At 41.8% G+C, this 12881-nt stretch overlaps 1 protein-coding gene across 1 annotated transcript in view; it reads left to right on the plus strand.

The window, feature by feature from the left end:
• Positions 1-12881, plus strand: part of PITPNA (phosphatidylinositol transfer protein alpha) — a 104201-nt gene that overhangs the window by 77594 nt on the left and 13726 nt on the right. The window contains exons 8-9 of the mRNA XM_073616636.1: positions 1720-1797; positions 4484-4594. Coding sequence (XP_073472737.1) covers positions 1720-1797; positions 4484-4594 — 189 coding nt within the window. The remainder of the gene's footprint in view (positions 1-1719; positions 1798-4483; positions 4595-12881) is intronic.

A 12881-nucleotide genomic window follows, 5' to 3' on the forward strand; every position in this document is an offset into this window, starting at 1 on the left:
TTTTTTTTTTTTTTGTCAAAAGTTACTATGGTATACTGAAGTATAAGTATAAGCATTTCATAAGTGTCAAAGGCTTTTATTGATAATAATTTTAAGTTTATGCAAAGAGTCAACGTTTGCAGTGCTGACCCTTCTTTTTCGGGACCTCTGCAATTCACCCTGGCATGCTGTCAATCAACTTCTGGGCCACATCCTGACTGATGGAAGCCCATGCTTGTGTTTGTCAGAATTTGTCCTTTTCTTCTCTGGACAATAATTTTTCTGGATGCCCCAAACAATTGGAAAGGTGATTTATCAGAGAAAATGATTTTACCCCAGTCCTCAGCAGTCCATTCCCTGTACCTTTTGCAGAATGTCAGTCTGTCCCTGATGTTTTTCCGAGAGAGAAGTGGCTTCTTTGCTGCCCTTCTTGACACCAGGCCATCCTCCAAAAGTCTTCGTCTCACTGTGCGTGCAGATGTACTCACACCTGCTGTCATTTCTGAGCAAGCTCTGCACTGGTGGGGTCCCAAACCCGCAGGTGAATCAACTGTAGGAGACGATCCTGGTGCTTGCTGGACTTTCTTGGGCACCCTGAAGCCTTCTTCACAACAATAAAACCTCTCTCCTTGAAATTCTTGTTGATTCTATAAAGTTAGTTTAGGTGCAATCTTCGTAGCAGCAATATCCTTGTCTATGAATCCCTTTTTGTGCAAATAATTATGACTGCACATTTTTTTCCTTGCAGGTTACCATGGAACAATGTTTTCAAGCACCACCCTCCTTTTAAAGCTTCCAGTCTGTTATTCTAACTTAATCAGCATTACAGAGTGATTTCCAGCCTTGTCCTCGTCAACACTGACACCTGTGTTAATGAGAGAATCACTGACATGTCAGCTGGTCCTTTTGTGGCAGGACTGAAATGCAGTGGAAATAGAGTTTTGTTTTGTTTTTTTGGGGATTAAGTTCATTTTTTTGGCAGAGGGACTTTGCAATTCATCTTCATAACATTCTGGAGTGTATGCAAATTACCATCATAAAAACTGAGGCAGCAGACTTTGTGAAAATTAATATTTGTGTCATTCTTAAAACTTTTGGCCACAGCTGTATAGTCTACCACGAAAGTCGGTAACCCATTGACCACGATCTACCTGTTCACTGAGGGCAGGTGGGTAAATTGCGACCGTGTCCCTGCTCCTCATGTCAGAGTGGACAGCGGGAGGCAGCACAGCTGATGATGTAGGGCAGGAGCGAGAGTTGCCCAAGTTAACTTTTTAAGTTGGTTGCTAGGATACAGGGCAGAGGACACTTCTATAGGGGGGGGCAGAGGAAACTACTGTGGGGGGCACAGCACACTACTGTGGAGGGTGTCAGAGGGGCAGAGCACAGTTCTGTGGTGGGTGATGAGAAGGGGGCAGAGGTCATTACTGTGTGGGGGGGCACAGGACGCTACAAGGGGGGGGAGCAAAGCAAATTACGGGGGGGGGTGATGAGAAGGTAAGCAAAGGACACTCTTATTCTTTTTAACTTTGCATTTTATTTATTTATTTATTTATTTTTTTTTTTTTACACCTTTCAAAATGTAAAAAATAGCACCTTAATGTTCTGGTCAATCTTATAGGACAGCATTTCTGTGGTGATTTTTTTTCCACGAGTGACATTTGCTTTGAATATATTGTTATAAATTCCTAATTACATGCCTGTTGTCATTAATGCATTTAGTGATGAAATTAATTTCAGGATTATAAGCCAGAAGAGGATCCAGCAAAATTTAAGTCTATCAAAACTGGTCGAGGACCACTAGCTCCTGATTGGAAGGTAATTTTAATTCTATTTTCTTATAGCATGTTATGTCATAACACGTCATACACAAACGTAGGTCCATGGTGCCATATGACCAGTGCAAGCTGTTTATTAGGATGCCATTTTGTTACTGTATGTTTGAGATATATGCTAATTTGATTTAAAGTGTTACTATCGTCAAAATCAAATATGACATGTATGATACGGTCTGTCAGTAGCATTAAAGAGTAAGTAAACCCTGATGGGTTTTGCTTCCTCTTTTATTCCCCTGCAAAGTAAAAGCATAATGGGCTAGTATGCATCGCATACTAGCCCATTATGTGGCACTTACCTGCAAGTCCGCAATGTTCCCGCTGGTGGAAGCATCCATCTTCACCCCTCTTCCTTCCTGGGCCGTGGACTCCGACTCTGTGGCTGGCTGAAGTCGCGTGATATCACATGCGCATGGGAGCCTACGGTCACGGCACGGGCCCTATAGAAAAGGCACGATCGTGCCCTTTCTAAAGTGTGCATGTGCCGATGGTGTCGGCGCAAGCGTATATGATAAATATCTCCTAAACCGTGCAGGTTTAGGAGATATTTACAGTGCCTCCAGGTAAGCCTTATTATAGGCTTACCTGTAGGGAAAAGTGGTCTGTAAGGGTTTACAACCCCTTTAACAGAGCAGTCTTTGTTTTTTGTTTTTTTGTCCCCCTGTAAATCTGTTTTTCAACTTCCTTAACTGCCTCGCGCCCGTAAAATGACGGCCAGGCGGCGCAACTCTCGTTCTGGGCGGGCGTCATATGACATCCTCCCAGAGCGACCGCTCTCGGGCTGTGATCAGTGGTGCAGTGTGTCTGTCACCGCTACACCAATCTTGGTAAAGAGCCTCTGACGGAGGCTCTTTATCACGTGATCAGCCATGTCCAATCAGTGTCCAGCAGTGCCACCTATCAGTGCCACCCATAAGTACCCATCAGTGTCGCCCATCAGTGCTGCATATGAGTGCCACCCATCAGTACCGCCTACCAGTGCCCATCGTCAGTGCCCATCAGTGCCACCTCATTGGTGCCACCTCATCAGAGCCGCCTTATCAGTGTCCATCAGTTAAGGAGAAAACGTACTTATTTACAAAATTTTATAACAGAAACAAAAGAAAAACTTTTTTTTTTCTTCAAAATTTTAGGTCTTTTTTTTTTTTTTTTTTCAAAAAATAAAAACCCCAGAGGTGATCAAATACCACCAAAAGAAAGCTCTATTTGTGGGAACAAAATGATAAAAATTCTGTTTGGGTACAGCATAGCATGACAGCGCAATTGTCATTTAAACAGCGACAGCGCTGAAAGCTGAAAATTGGCTTGGGCAGGAAGGGGGGTGTAAGTGCCCTCTATTGAGGTGGTTAAACAGCCCAAGCTGTCTAGTAGTGCAGTTAGAGGGTTGAGACAAACCTTTATTAATCATGTAAAAATGTCAGAATGAAAGTTGTTGTAACTGCTTAAAATGTTCATTAAAAAGTGTTAGCAGTTATGGTTTTACATTGTTGGTCACTAACATAAAGTCCATCTAAATCTACTACTCCATCAAACACGTAAGCCTCCACTGATTGACAATGCTGGTGTATAAGGGTAACTTCATTGTGCCTCCATAGATGCAGTAGAGGAATGAATGTAGCCACCCTTATGCTGGCTATTATAGAAAAAATTGTCCGTAAGAGCAAACAATGGTGCCATCATGTAATGACCATCTTTAGATCGATAAATCATTCACTGGACATAAATCAGTTTTTCGTCTATTTTGTCTCATATGCGCAGTGCAAACAGTTCCATTTTTAATGGACTAGAAACACATTAACCTTTCAATTTATCGTTAATTCGCCAGAATTTGTATACCTGTTCCTTTGATTTTTTTGGCTCTAAAAAGTTAAAACCGAGTTTCTGTTTTGTGCCCATTAGCTGGACAAAAAAAGAAACGAACGGTCTAAATGACAGATTTTCTAATGATTTTTCAGCTAGTGTATGGCAAGCATAAGACAGGAGTATGTGTAGCTGTGATTCGTTACATTTTTGTTTTTGGGTTTATGTGCAGTTTAGCTACTGGCAGGAATAGACAAGGGAAGGACAGAGCAGTGGTGACGAGGTATGAACAAACCGGGACTACACAGTAAGGGACACACTGGTCACAAGACTTTTGTGGTTGTGATCAACAAGCACACTGATTGCTGAATCAGAGAGCTTGCAGAGAGTGGAGAAGGGGGGTCTGTACTGCCAGGGACCTAATATGAGTAAGCACCACACTGCTTTCTGCATTGTGCACAGGAATGGGCTAGACAGGGACACAGGCTTCATACTTGTGGAAGTGATCGGAGATCATTTCAACAAACTGAAAGCAAGAAGACAGGAGCTACCATATTTACATGCCTTGTGGATGTAATCAGCAGCTTGTACACAAAATGGCTAAGTGTCAGAAACCATCTGGGTGTGAGTTAATGGTCGCTGAAACGACTTTGAACTTTACAGCCTCTGAAAATGCAGCTGCCCTAAGATTTACCGAGCTGGCCTGCTGCATGTAGTTTGGTCCCAACGCAACCTTTATGTCCGTGACGACAAGCGTCAGAGTATGATTGGCACCTCTGGCATCAGTATTCATCTTTATTGCTACTGGCTTGCAACAAGTAAAAGTCACAACTGGTCCTTTACTTTTTTGTTTCTACTGATTCTTGCAGAAAACAATGGGACAGCGGATGGACATTCCTCATATGTGTTGTTACAAGCTGGTGACTATCAAATTTAAATGGTGGGGTCTGCAGAACAAAGTGGAGAGCTTCATACAGAAGGTGAGTACACAGTAGCTGGTAGCGGCTGGAAATTGTTCATCCTTTGTTTCAAGTATCACATTTTTACAGCACTAGCCATTAATTAGTTAAGGGAATGGTGGCCTGGCTTCTTTTTTAGAAACCCTGACAACCTTGTGTTACAATCACCATGTCTTTTTTTTAACTTAGGACTGGACTGGCATTTCCAGTCCTCCAGCTCTCATTTATGTAAATGGAGAGCAAACTGCGCTAAATACCTAAGTAAACAAAAAATGGGAGCTGCGCTAATTTAACTTTATAAAGTCCGTAGTGAAATGAACTAAATAAAAAAAATATTGTATATCACTCTTGAAAGTGAAAACCGAAAATACGTCCGTAGTGAAATTAAACAAACAAATCTCTGAAAAGCAAAAATTATGTGTATCACTCTTGAAAGTGAAGAGAAAAAAAATTGGCAAATCGCTTAGCAAAGTCTTCTCATAGTGTCAATGGTGAACAGACATAACATAGCAATCCCTCCATCACATAGAATGCATGCTTACCAGATAGCAAGCGATATAGTGCTTGTACCGTAAAGCGGAGTTCCACCCGTTTTTTTTGGTTTATTAAAAGTCAGCAGCTACAAAAAGTATAGCTGCTGACTTTTAATAAACAGACACTTACCTGTCCCACGGTCCAGCGATGCGGGCGCACAGAGGCTCGCTTCTCTCCGCAGCGCCGTCATAGCAAATGTGGGCACCTGGCCATAACAGCTTATGGCTTCATGGCCGGGCGCTGCGCTCTGCTATTGGTCAGGCAATCTTCTGTGATTTGTGCCGTGTCCCAGAAGATCGCTAGCAGGGAGGGGCCGCCTAGGGCGAGAGGAGGAGTCACCTAGGCGGCCAAGAAGAGGAAGTGGGACAGGAAGTCCCACTAAAAAGAAGGTACACACTCCCCTCCCCCCAAAAATTACAGTTGACATGTCAGAGGTCGAGGAGTGCTTAAAGCGGAAGTTCCACTTTGGGGTGGAACTTCGCTTTAATACCCAGCCCGGGCCTTTGTCCTCAACCAGGGAGTCAGATGACAGCTCTTTGCCTGGAGAGTCGATATTAGGTGGAGCAAAGCTGGTGGTCTGAGTCTTTATAACCGGTTTTAAAGTGGCCAATTTCGATCGAGAACAATGTAACATCTAATAAAAATACAGTATTGCACTTATAAGAGCATATAAAACAACATGTGTAAAAAAAGCCAGCCGACTAATGTGATTGCCCGTCCTTTCCGGATCTGAGCAGTGCGCTGATGTTAGCATGTCCCTTCTTCCAATGCATTTCGTCACAATCTGACGTCATCCTGGGGCATGGGCGGCGTGCTGACTCACCACTTAAATATACATCTGGAACCACACCTCGTTCTGAGCCTCGGACAGGCAGATTCAAAGATCTCTATATTGGAAGAGGGAAAGAAAACCTTTACCCCGCTAGAACTTGTGAATGCGGTACTGGAAAGAAAAATGAAAAACTCCACCAGTAACCGATCATAGGAAACCAACCTCTAATAATAAACTGGGCCATTAATGAAATTAGTCTTGGAGCACCAGACTATATATAAAAACAGAAAATGGGAAATGATAAGTGATATTAAAAGGAGAAAAGGACTCCTTTATCTGCTCATTTATGTACATAACTAAACTTTTAGGTTAAAAAAAGAGCTAATATTTATATGCTGCCAGCCTGGGCCGCCCTCAGGGGGATACAGCCGTTACACAAGTAAGGGGCCCGGACCACATGTCACAACCCAGCCCATCTTTAACAGGAGGCATCTGCTGTCAGAGCGGACCGGCTGCAAGGATGTAGGGGAGGGTAGAGAGGTGGGCGGATCCCATATGTGTGCAGGTCGTGGCCTGCTGTCAGGCGCTGGCTGGGTGGGGTGTCACAGGTGGGGAGCAGCGGGACAGGTGGGAGATAGTGGCACAGGTGGGTAGCAGGGTCACAGGTGGGGGAGATACTGCCCCTACTGCAAAGAGCCACATCTGGCCCCTGGGCCACAGTTTGGAGACCCCTGGTCTAGATATTGGCATGTCCTTTCTGACACAGCACCACCAAAATAAATGTGTATGAATGAATAAGTAACTAAATAAAACAATATGTAAAATGAATCCAAATAAATCCAAAGTAAAAAGAGAATATCATTATGTAAATGCTGCTTTATTCTAACCAGTAGTGTCAAAAAACATATATAAAATCAAGTTCGTGGTGAAAAAAAAGGCTTTCTAACAGAGACCAAAACCAAGTGTTATAGATGGAGAAATGTGAAATGTCTTCCACCACCCAATCAAATCTACTAGTTTGTGGGTTTTCAACAAACATCCAGTGAATTGCACACTCCCCCCTTAATATATGCTACAATGACTACAGCAAACACAGCCTGATCAATCAAGGCACAAATGATCTCTCTGCGTAACTCCAGCCTTTAAATGGATTTCTCGTTGCTGTCCTTGCCTCTCCACACAATAGAATACTGGTGTGGGCTGTAGCTCATCGTAGCCATGCTGTTCTTCTTACTTAAAAGAATTTTAATGTGTATAATCAGCAACTGTGGCCACCTGAGTCCTAGTATTCGCTTTACACCTTGACATTACATATCTGCTTTTCATAGGAGATACCTAGGGCAAGTAGTGATCAGGCATCTGTTAATGAATCAGAATTTTATTTGGTTTGAGTAATAATCTTTATGTGGCTTTTATGTTGAGAAATTTAGTAACTTGTATAAACAGCTTAAAATTACACTTTTTATTCATGCACAAAAAAAAAAAGGGAAATAACACCAGAGGATCCAGTTAAACTTCTGATTTAAAATTATCCTCAAACTGTTTGCTGTCTACGCAATGTGCGGTGGCAAAACAGTGGGCGTTGGGCTTTAATGCCCACAAACTGCACTTATGCGTCACTATGCGTTCAAAGTTTCTGTGCTGAGAGAGTGCGCACTGCGTTCTCCCAGCACAGAGCCCAAACTGTTAGACAGCTCACGATCCCCACTAGTGATTGGTAGCTGGTTAGACTGGCTCCCGATCTTGTGACCACTGTGACAGCCAGTCAGAGGTTACATGACGGACAATCCTTCCCACCCCTTCAGAACCTTTTAAAAGGACGCCTGAGTGAGTGGGAAGGGGTTAAAGAGCTGTGTGTGTGTAAGCACAAGCCTGATGGGAAGAATTGCCATCACATCCACCTTTTAAAGCTGCCCCTTTGGTGTGTAAAATGTTTCCAAGAATGCCAGTGATCAAAAGTTCACAAGTATATTTCCTTGTAGCTTCTAACTTCAATAGAGCTCATAATGTGCATTTTGGGCCCTATTCACACTTGTCCGACTCCAAAGCTGCGCCGACTTTGGGGTGCAACTTTGCATGGGTGCAACTTGAATAAGACTTTGGCTTTGAACAGTGATAATGGACAACTGTTGCACACAAGTTGCATTGTGTAACATTCAGTTACGACTTTCATGCAACTTCTGAGGATTAACATTAACGTCACACAAGTGTGAATGGAGCCTTAGCAAATTTATTCACAGCTTCTAACTTCAGCTTGTTTAAAAAAAAAAAAAAAAAAATGGAAGCTGATTAGTTTCTATGTAGAGCTGTACCAGATTTTGCACTCTCACGTTTTAGTAAATTAACCCAATTTTGCCCATGAGCATCTTTGTGTCAGAAATTAACCACCTAATATATATATATGGTCTCGGGTGGAAGTGGTTATACCATGATCAGGGCTGCAGCTACAGTCATGATCCTGGTATTGTTCTTTATAGGCAGCAATATAGGCAGTTCTTAATAGACCTTAGATCTCTCCAAAAAGAGGACCTGTGACTGCCAATGCTATCACAGGGGATGTTGTTCATCCCTCGTGATCGAAAAAAAAAAATTAAAGGTACAGTGTGAAAAAAAAAATTAAAGCACCCCCGAGCTTACGTGCAAGTGTGACTGCACACGTAGGTGCATATGTAAACCGCGATCTCACCACACATGTGAGGTATCGCTGCGAACATCAGAGAGAGCAGTAATTCTAGTGCCAGACCTCCCTGTGTAACTCACAACTGATAACCTGTAAAGGCTTTTAAAACGTTGGCTATGGATATTTCGGGACAGTTGGATGTTGCAATTTTTTTATGACAAGCGGTAATGGCTCAGCGTTTTTTTAAACAAAAATATTTGGAAAAAAATACACTTTAATGAATTTTAGTGTGCACAAACACAATATACCCAGTTTCTTGCTAAAATATAAAAGATGATGCTATGCCTAGTAAATAGATACCAAACATGCCACGCTTTAAAATTGCAGACGCCCGTAGATTGGAACCAAACTCCAGCTTTTTAAATTAACAATAAGTGATGTTTTAAAAGCCTTTACAAGTTATCACTTTAGATTTACACAGGAGGTGCTAGAATTATTGCTCTCACTCTGATGTTCACGATGATACCTTGTGTGTGGTGCGATCGCTGTTTACCTATGCATGTGGGACCGACGTGTGCGTTAACTTTTGCATGTGAGCACGGGGGCGCTTTACTTTTTTTTTTTTTTTAATCTATTTATTTATTTTACACTGTGCCTTTTTTATTTTTTATTTTTTTAGGATCAACTTTATTGCTTTACCAAAGAATGAACAACATCCCTTGTGTTAACATGGGCAGTGAAAGGTACTTTTTACTTAGAGATCTCTTCTCTGCCTTTAAAACCAGTAGGTCAAACCAAGATTGGTTTGATCCGATGCTTTTGCAGGCCAGTAACAGCCTGTTTACATTGTGCTGAAACTGGAAATGACAAACTACTCATCTCTTCTGTTTTTTTTTAGCCGTAGAGATGATCAGGGATGTTCCGGTTCTCGGTCATCTTTATGGTCAGCCAGCGGAGGAGGAATGGGAGAGCCCGGGAAGGTGGCGGGAGAAGGGACCCCCTTCCGCTGCCTGTAAAAGTGATCCAGCAGCTAATTAGCCACTAGGATTGCTTTTACATTAAAGCCCATTGCCACCTGAAAAAAAATATATACAGGCATCATCTCAGTAAAACCCCTTCAACCATACGACGTATGGGTACGCTGCTGAGGCCGAAGTGGTTAATGTATTGTAGTTTGTTACCATGCCACAGGCGTGCAAAATTTTGAAGTGTGACATATTCGGTATCTGTTTACTTGGTGGAACATAATATTTTATATTTTACCTAAAAATTGGGTAGTATATTGTGTTTGTTTTCACTAAAATTCATTAAAGTGTATTTTTTCCAAAAAATTTGCACTTAAAAAACCACTGCGCAAATATTGTATGACATAAAAAAAATGCAACACCCACCATTTTATTTTCTAAGACTTCTGCTTAAAAATATATAATGTTTTAGGGTTCTAAGTAATTTTCTAGCAAAAAAATGCAGATTTTTACTTCTATGAGAGAAATGTCAGAATTTGCCCAATGATTAAGAGATCAAACACCTTGTTTCATTCCCTGCTTCTAGCAGGTGCCACAATTTGCAGCTGAAAGTGTACACATGGATTTGAGAAGGCTGCAGTTTGATGGGATTAGTGCATATATATCCCATTCTGTGAAGTATCATCAAATTTTATGGTTCATTTTCATACCGCGTGTTTACATTTCATATAACAAAATAACTGAATTGCTATGAGTTAACCAGTTACTAAAATTACTGAAAACTCATTGTTAAAATCCCTAAATCTCTAACTGACCTTGAACTGATATTGCAGAACTGGCTTATGAATCATTGCTGCAGTTGTTTTTAAATGAAACTAGCTTAGAGCATGTAATGTGCAATCTGTTTGTTTTATGTGTAAAAAGACAGGCACCTTTTTCTTTGTAAGGGAAATATTTAAAGTGGTTCTAAAGCCTAAACATTTTTATCTATACTGCATTCCCTGCATTAAGAAAAAAAATGTTCCAGTACCTGCATCGCCTCCCCTCTCCCCCTTTTTGTACTTGTGTGAGCCCTCACTTGATCCAGCGCTGTATCCTTCTGCAGTGGCTCTGCTATCTCTCCCCTCTCTCACAGGCTTTAACAATGACTTCCACTGCTCTAGGCCAAATCCTGTGCGGAGGGGGCGGGGTGGAGCCGGGCCAGCTCGGGATTAAGCCTGCAGGTGTACCACATTAGGAAGCAGCCACCTATGGGGTCACACCGAGAAGAGGTGGAGTTGGTAGCCCCGGCGGGGGACCTCAGAAAAGGAGGATCAAGGCCACTCTGTGCAATTTTTTTGCACAGAGCAGAAAAGTATAACAAGTTTGTTGTTTAAAAAATATATGCTTTAGAATCACTTCAAATGTAATCTAAACATTTACTTGGATTTAATAGCTGACTAATAATCTCTAGAAATATACTGCGCTATTAACCTCTAAATTGAGCAGCTGCAAGCACCACAACTCAACATGTCGTTGTGCAATAGCAAAGAAAGATTAACAAGTGCTGCTCTATCTATAAACAGTGATATAAAGTGACGTATCAGAATTCCAATATTGGAAAATATGTATCGTATCAAACAAATCAAAATAAGATAAAGTATCACCACCTTTACAATGTGAATGAGTTGACAAAGTGAAAAAAAAAGTCCATATATGACATCAGTAAAGAAAATGTCCATAAATAATACAGGTGAATTAAACTTCACTATTGATAGAAGAAAAGCCTTGTTGACGCTCATCTAACCACTTAGTTTCTTACACCAAGTTCTACTGGATTTTTTGATGATATGCCTGCTTAATTCCTGCTTGACGTAAGTGCAATATTTTTTTTTTAAATAAATACTACTTCAATGGTTTTACACTATGTGGAGATTTTTTTTACTTTTATGATGACTGACCTACTAAATAAGAGAAGTTTCACCGTGATTGTTGTGAAATTGGATGTTGAACCTGCCATACAGCATTTAGTGTGGGAGAGCTTATTCTCCTGATGTCTATCTGACTCAATGTTAACAGCATTTGAGTCCACACAATCTGGTAAGCGCATTTAAAACCTCTATCGGTGGGGGCTTACACACCAGGGTGATTTCTTAGTTGGATCAACAAGGCTTTTCTTCTATCAATATTGAAGTTTAATACACTTGTATTATTCATGGACGTTTTCTTTATTGATGTCACATATGGACTTTTTTTTACTTTGTCAACTCATTCACACTGTACACGTGGTGATACTTTATTTTAATTAGTTTGATACATATTTTTCAATATTGGAATTCTGACTTTATATCACTGTGTGTATGTGAGTGTGTGTGATAAATAAATATATATATTATATAGCTCAGCACTTGTTAATCTTTTTTTATAAGCTGACTGTTATGGACTTTGGTATTCGCATACCCTGAATGCCGTTATCATAATTGCACAGTACAGGGCACAACTTTGATAGATTTTGGGTTATAGGTTGGTACCTTTTATTTACAGGATTGAAAACTGGCAAAGCTTTGGAGGACTTGCCCCCTGGGTGTTTTCCTATAAACCTCCCCCACTCTGTGAGCTGTCAGTTTTTGTTAGTGTCCTAAGGTGTTGGACCTCCTCTCCCATACAGAGAAATCAATCTTGGCAGCTTAGGTAGTTTTAAACTTTTTTGGTCTTTTTATGCAACCAGATCGGTGCAAGCTCTTGAAAAATATGGTAGCCTTACCCAGACTCCACGCCATAGAAAAGGCCTGTAATGTTGTGTCACGTACCTGGTCAGAGGCCGATAAGCTGAGAGGGCTTCCCTTGTGGCTAAGTGCAGAGCGCCCCTGAAGGTGGTAACAGGGAGTGCTATACTTATAGAAGCAGGAGTTGCCAGCTGCGACAGGCTGAAGTGATGAAGAGATGTCCGCTGGATGGTGGCTGACGAGCAGGGTGCACTGCTGGGCAGGAGTTCCTCAGGAGTACCGGGTGAGACTTGACAGAAGGGAGAGCCAGGAGCAGAGTCAGGAGCCAGGCCAGAAGTCATACACAGAGGATCAGCCGGGAGTAAGGCAGCAAGCAGAGTCAGGAGTAAACCGGGGTCATACACGGATCAGCAGGCAGAAGCGGAGTCACTGGAACAAGCCAAGGGTCAAAGCCAGGAATTGAGATATGACAGGTCAAAGGCAAGCCGGCTCGATAGCAGGAACAAGAACTCGGGAACACACAGGGGAGCTGAAGATCATCCAGCAATTAGTGGTTGCTGCTGCAGGCTTTAAATAGGCCACTGGGTGCCAGAGTCTGTCACGCATTGCGTGCGCTTTGCCATATGCTCATGTGCACTGGAGAATATATCTTCCTGACCATTCTTGCCCGTGTGCACATGAGCATTAGCATTGGCGAATTTTCGTTTGTCAA

The sequence above is a fragment of the Aquarana catesbeiana genome, linkage group LG02 (assembly GCF_042186555.1).
Source record: "Aquarana catesbeiana isolate 2022-GZ linkage group LG02, ASM4218655v1, whole genome shotgun sequence".
Classification (NCBI taxonomy): Eukaryota; Metazoa; Chordata; class Amphibia; order Anura; family Ranidae; genus Aquarana; species Aquarana catesbeiana.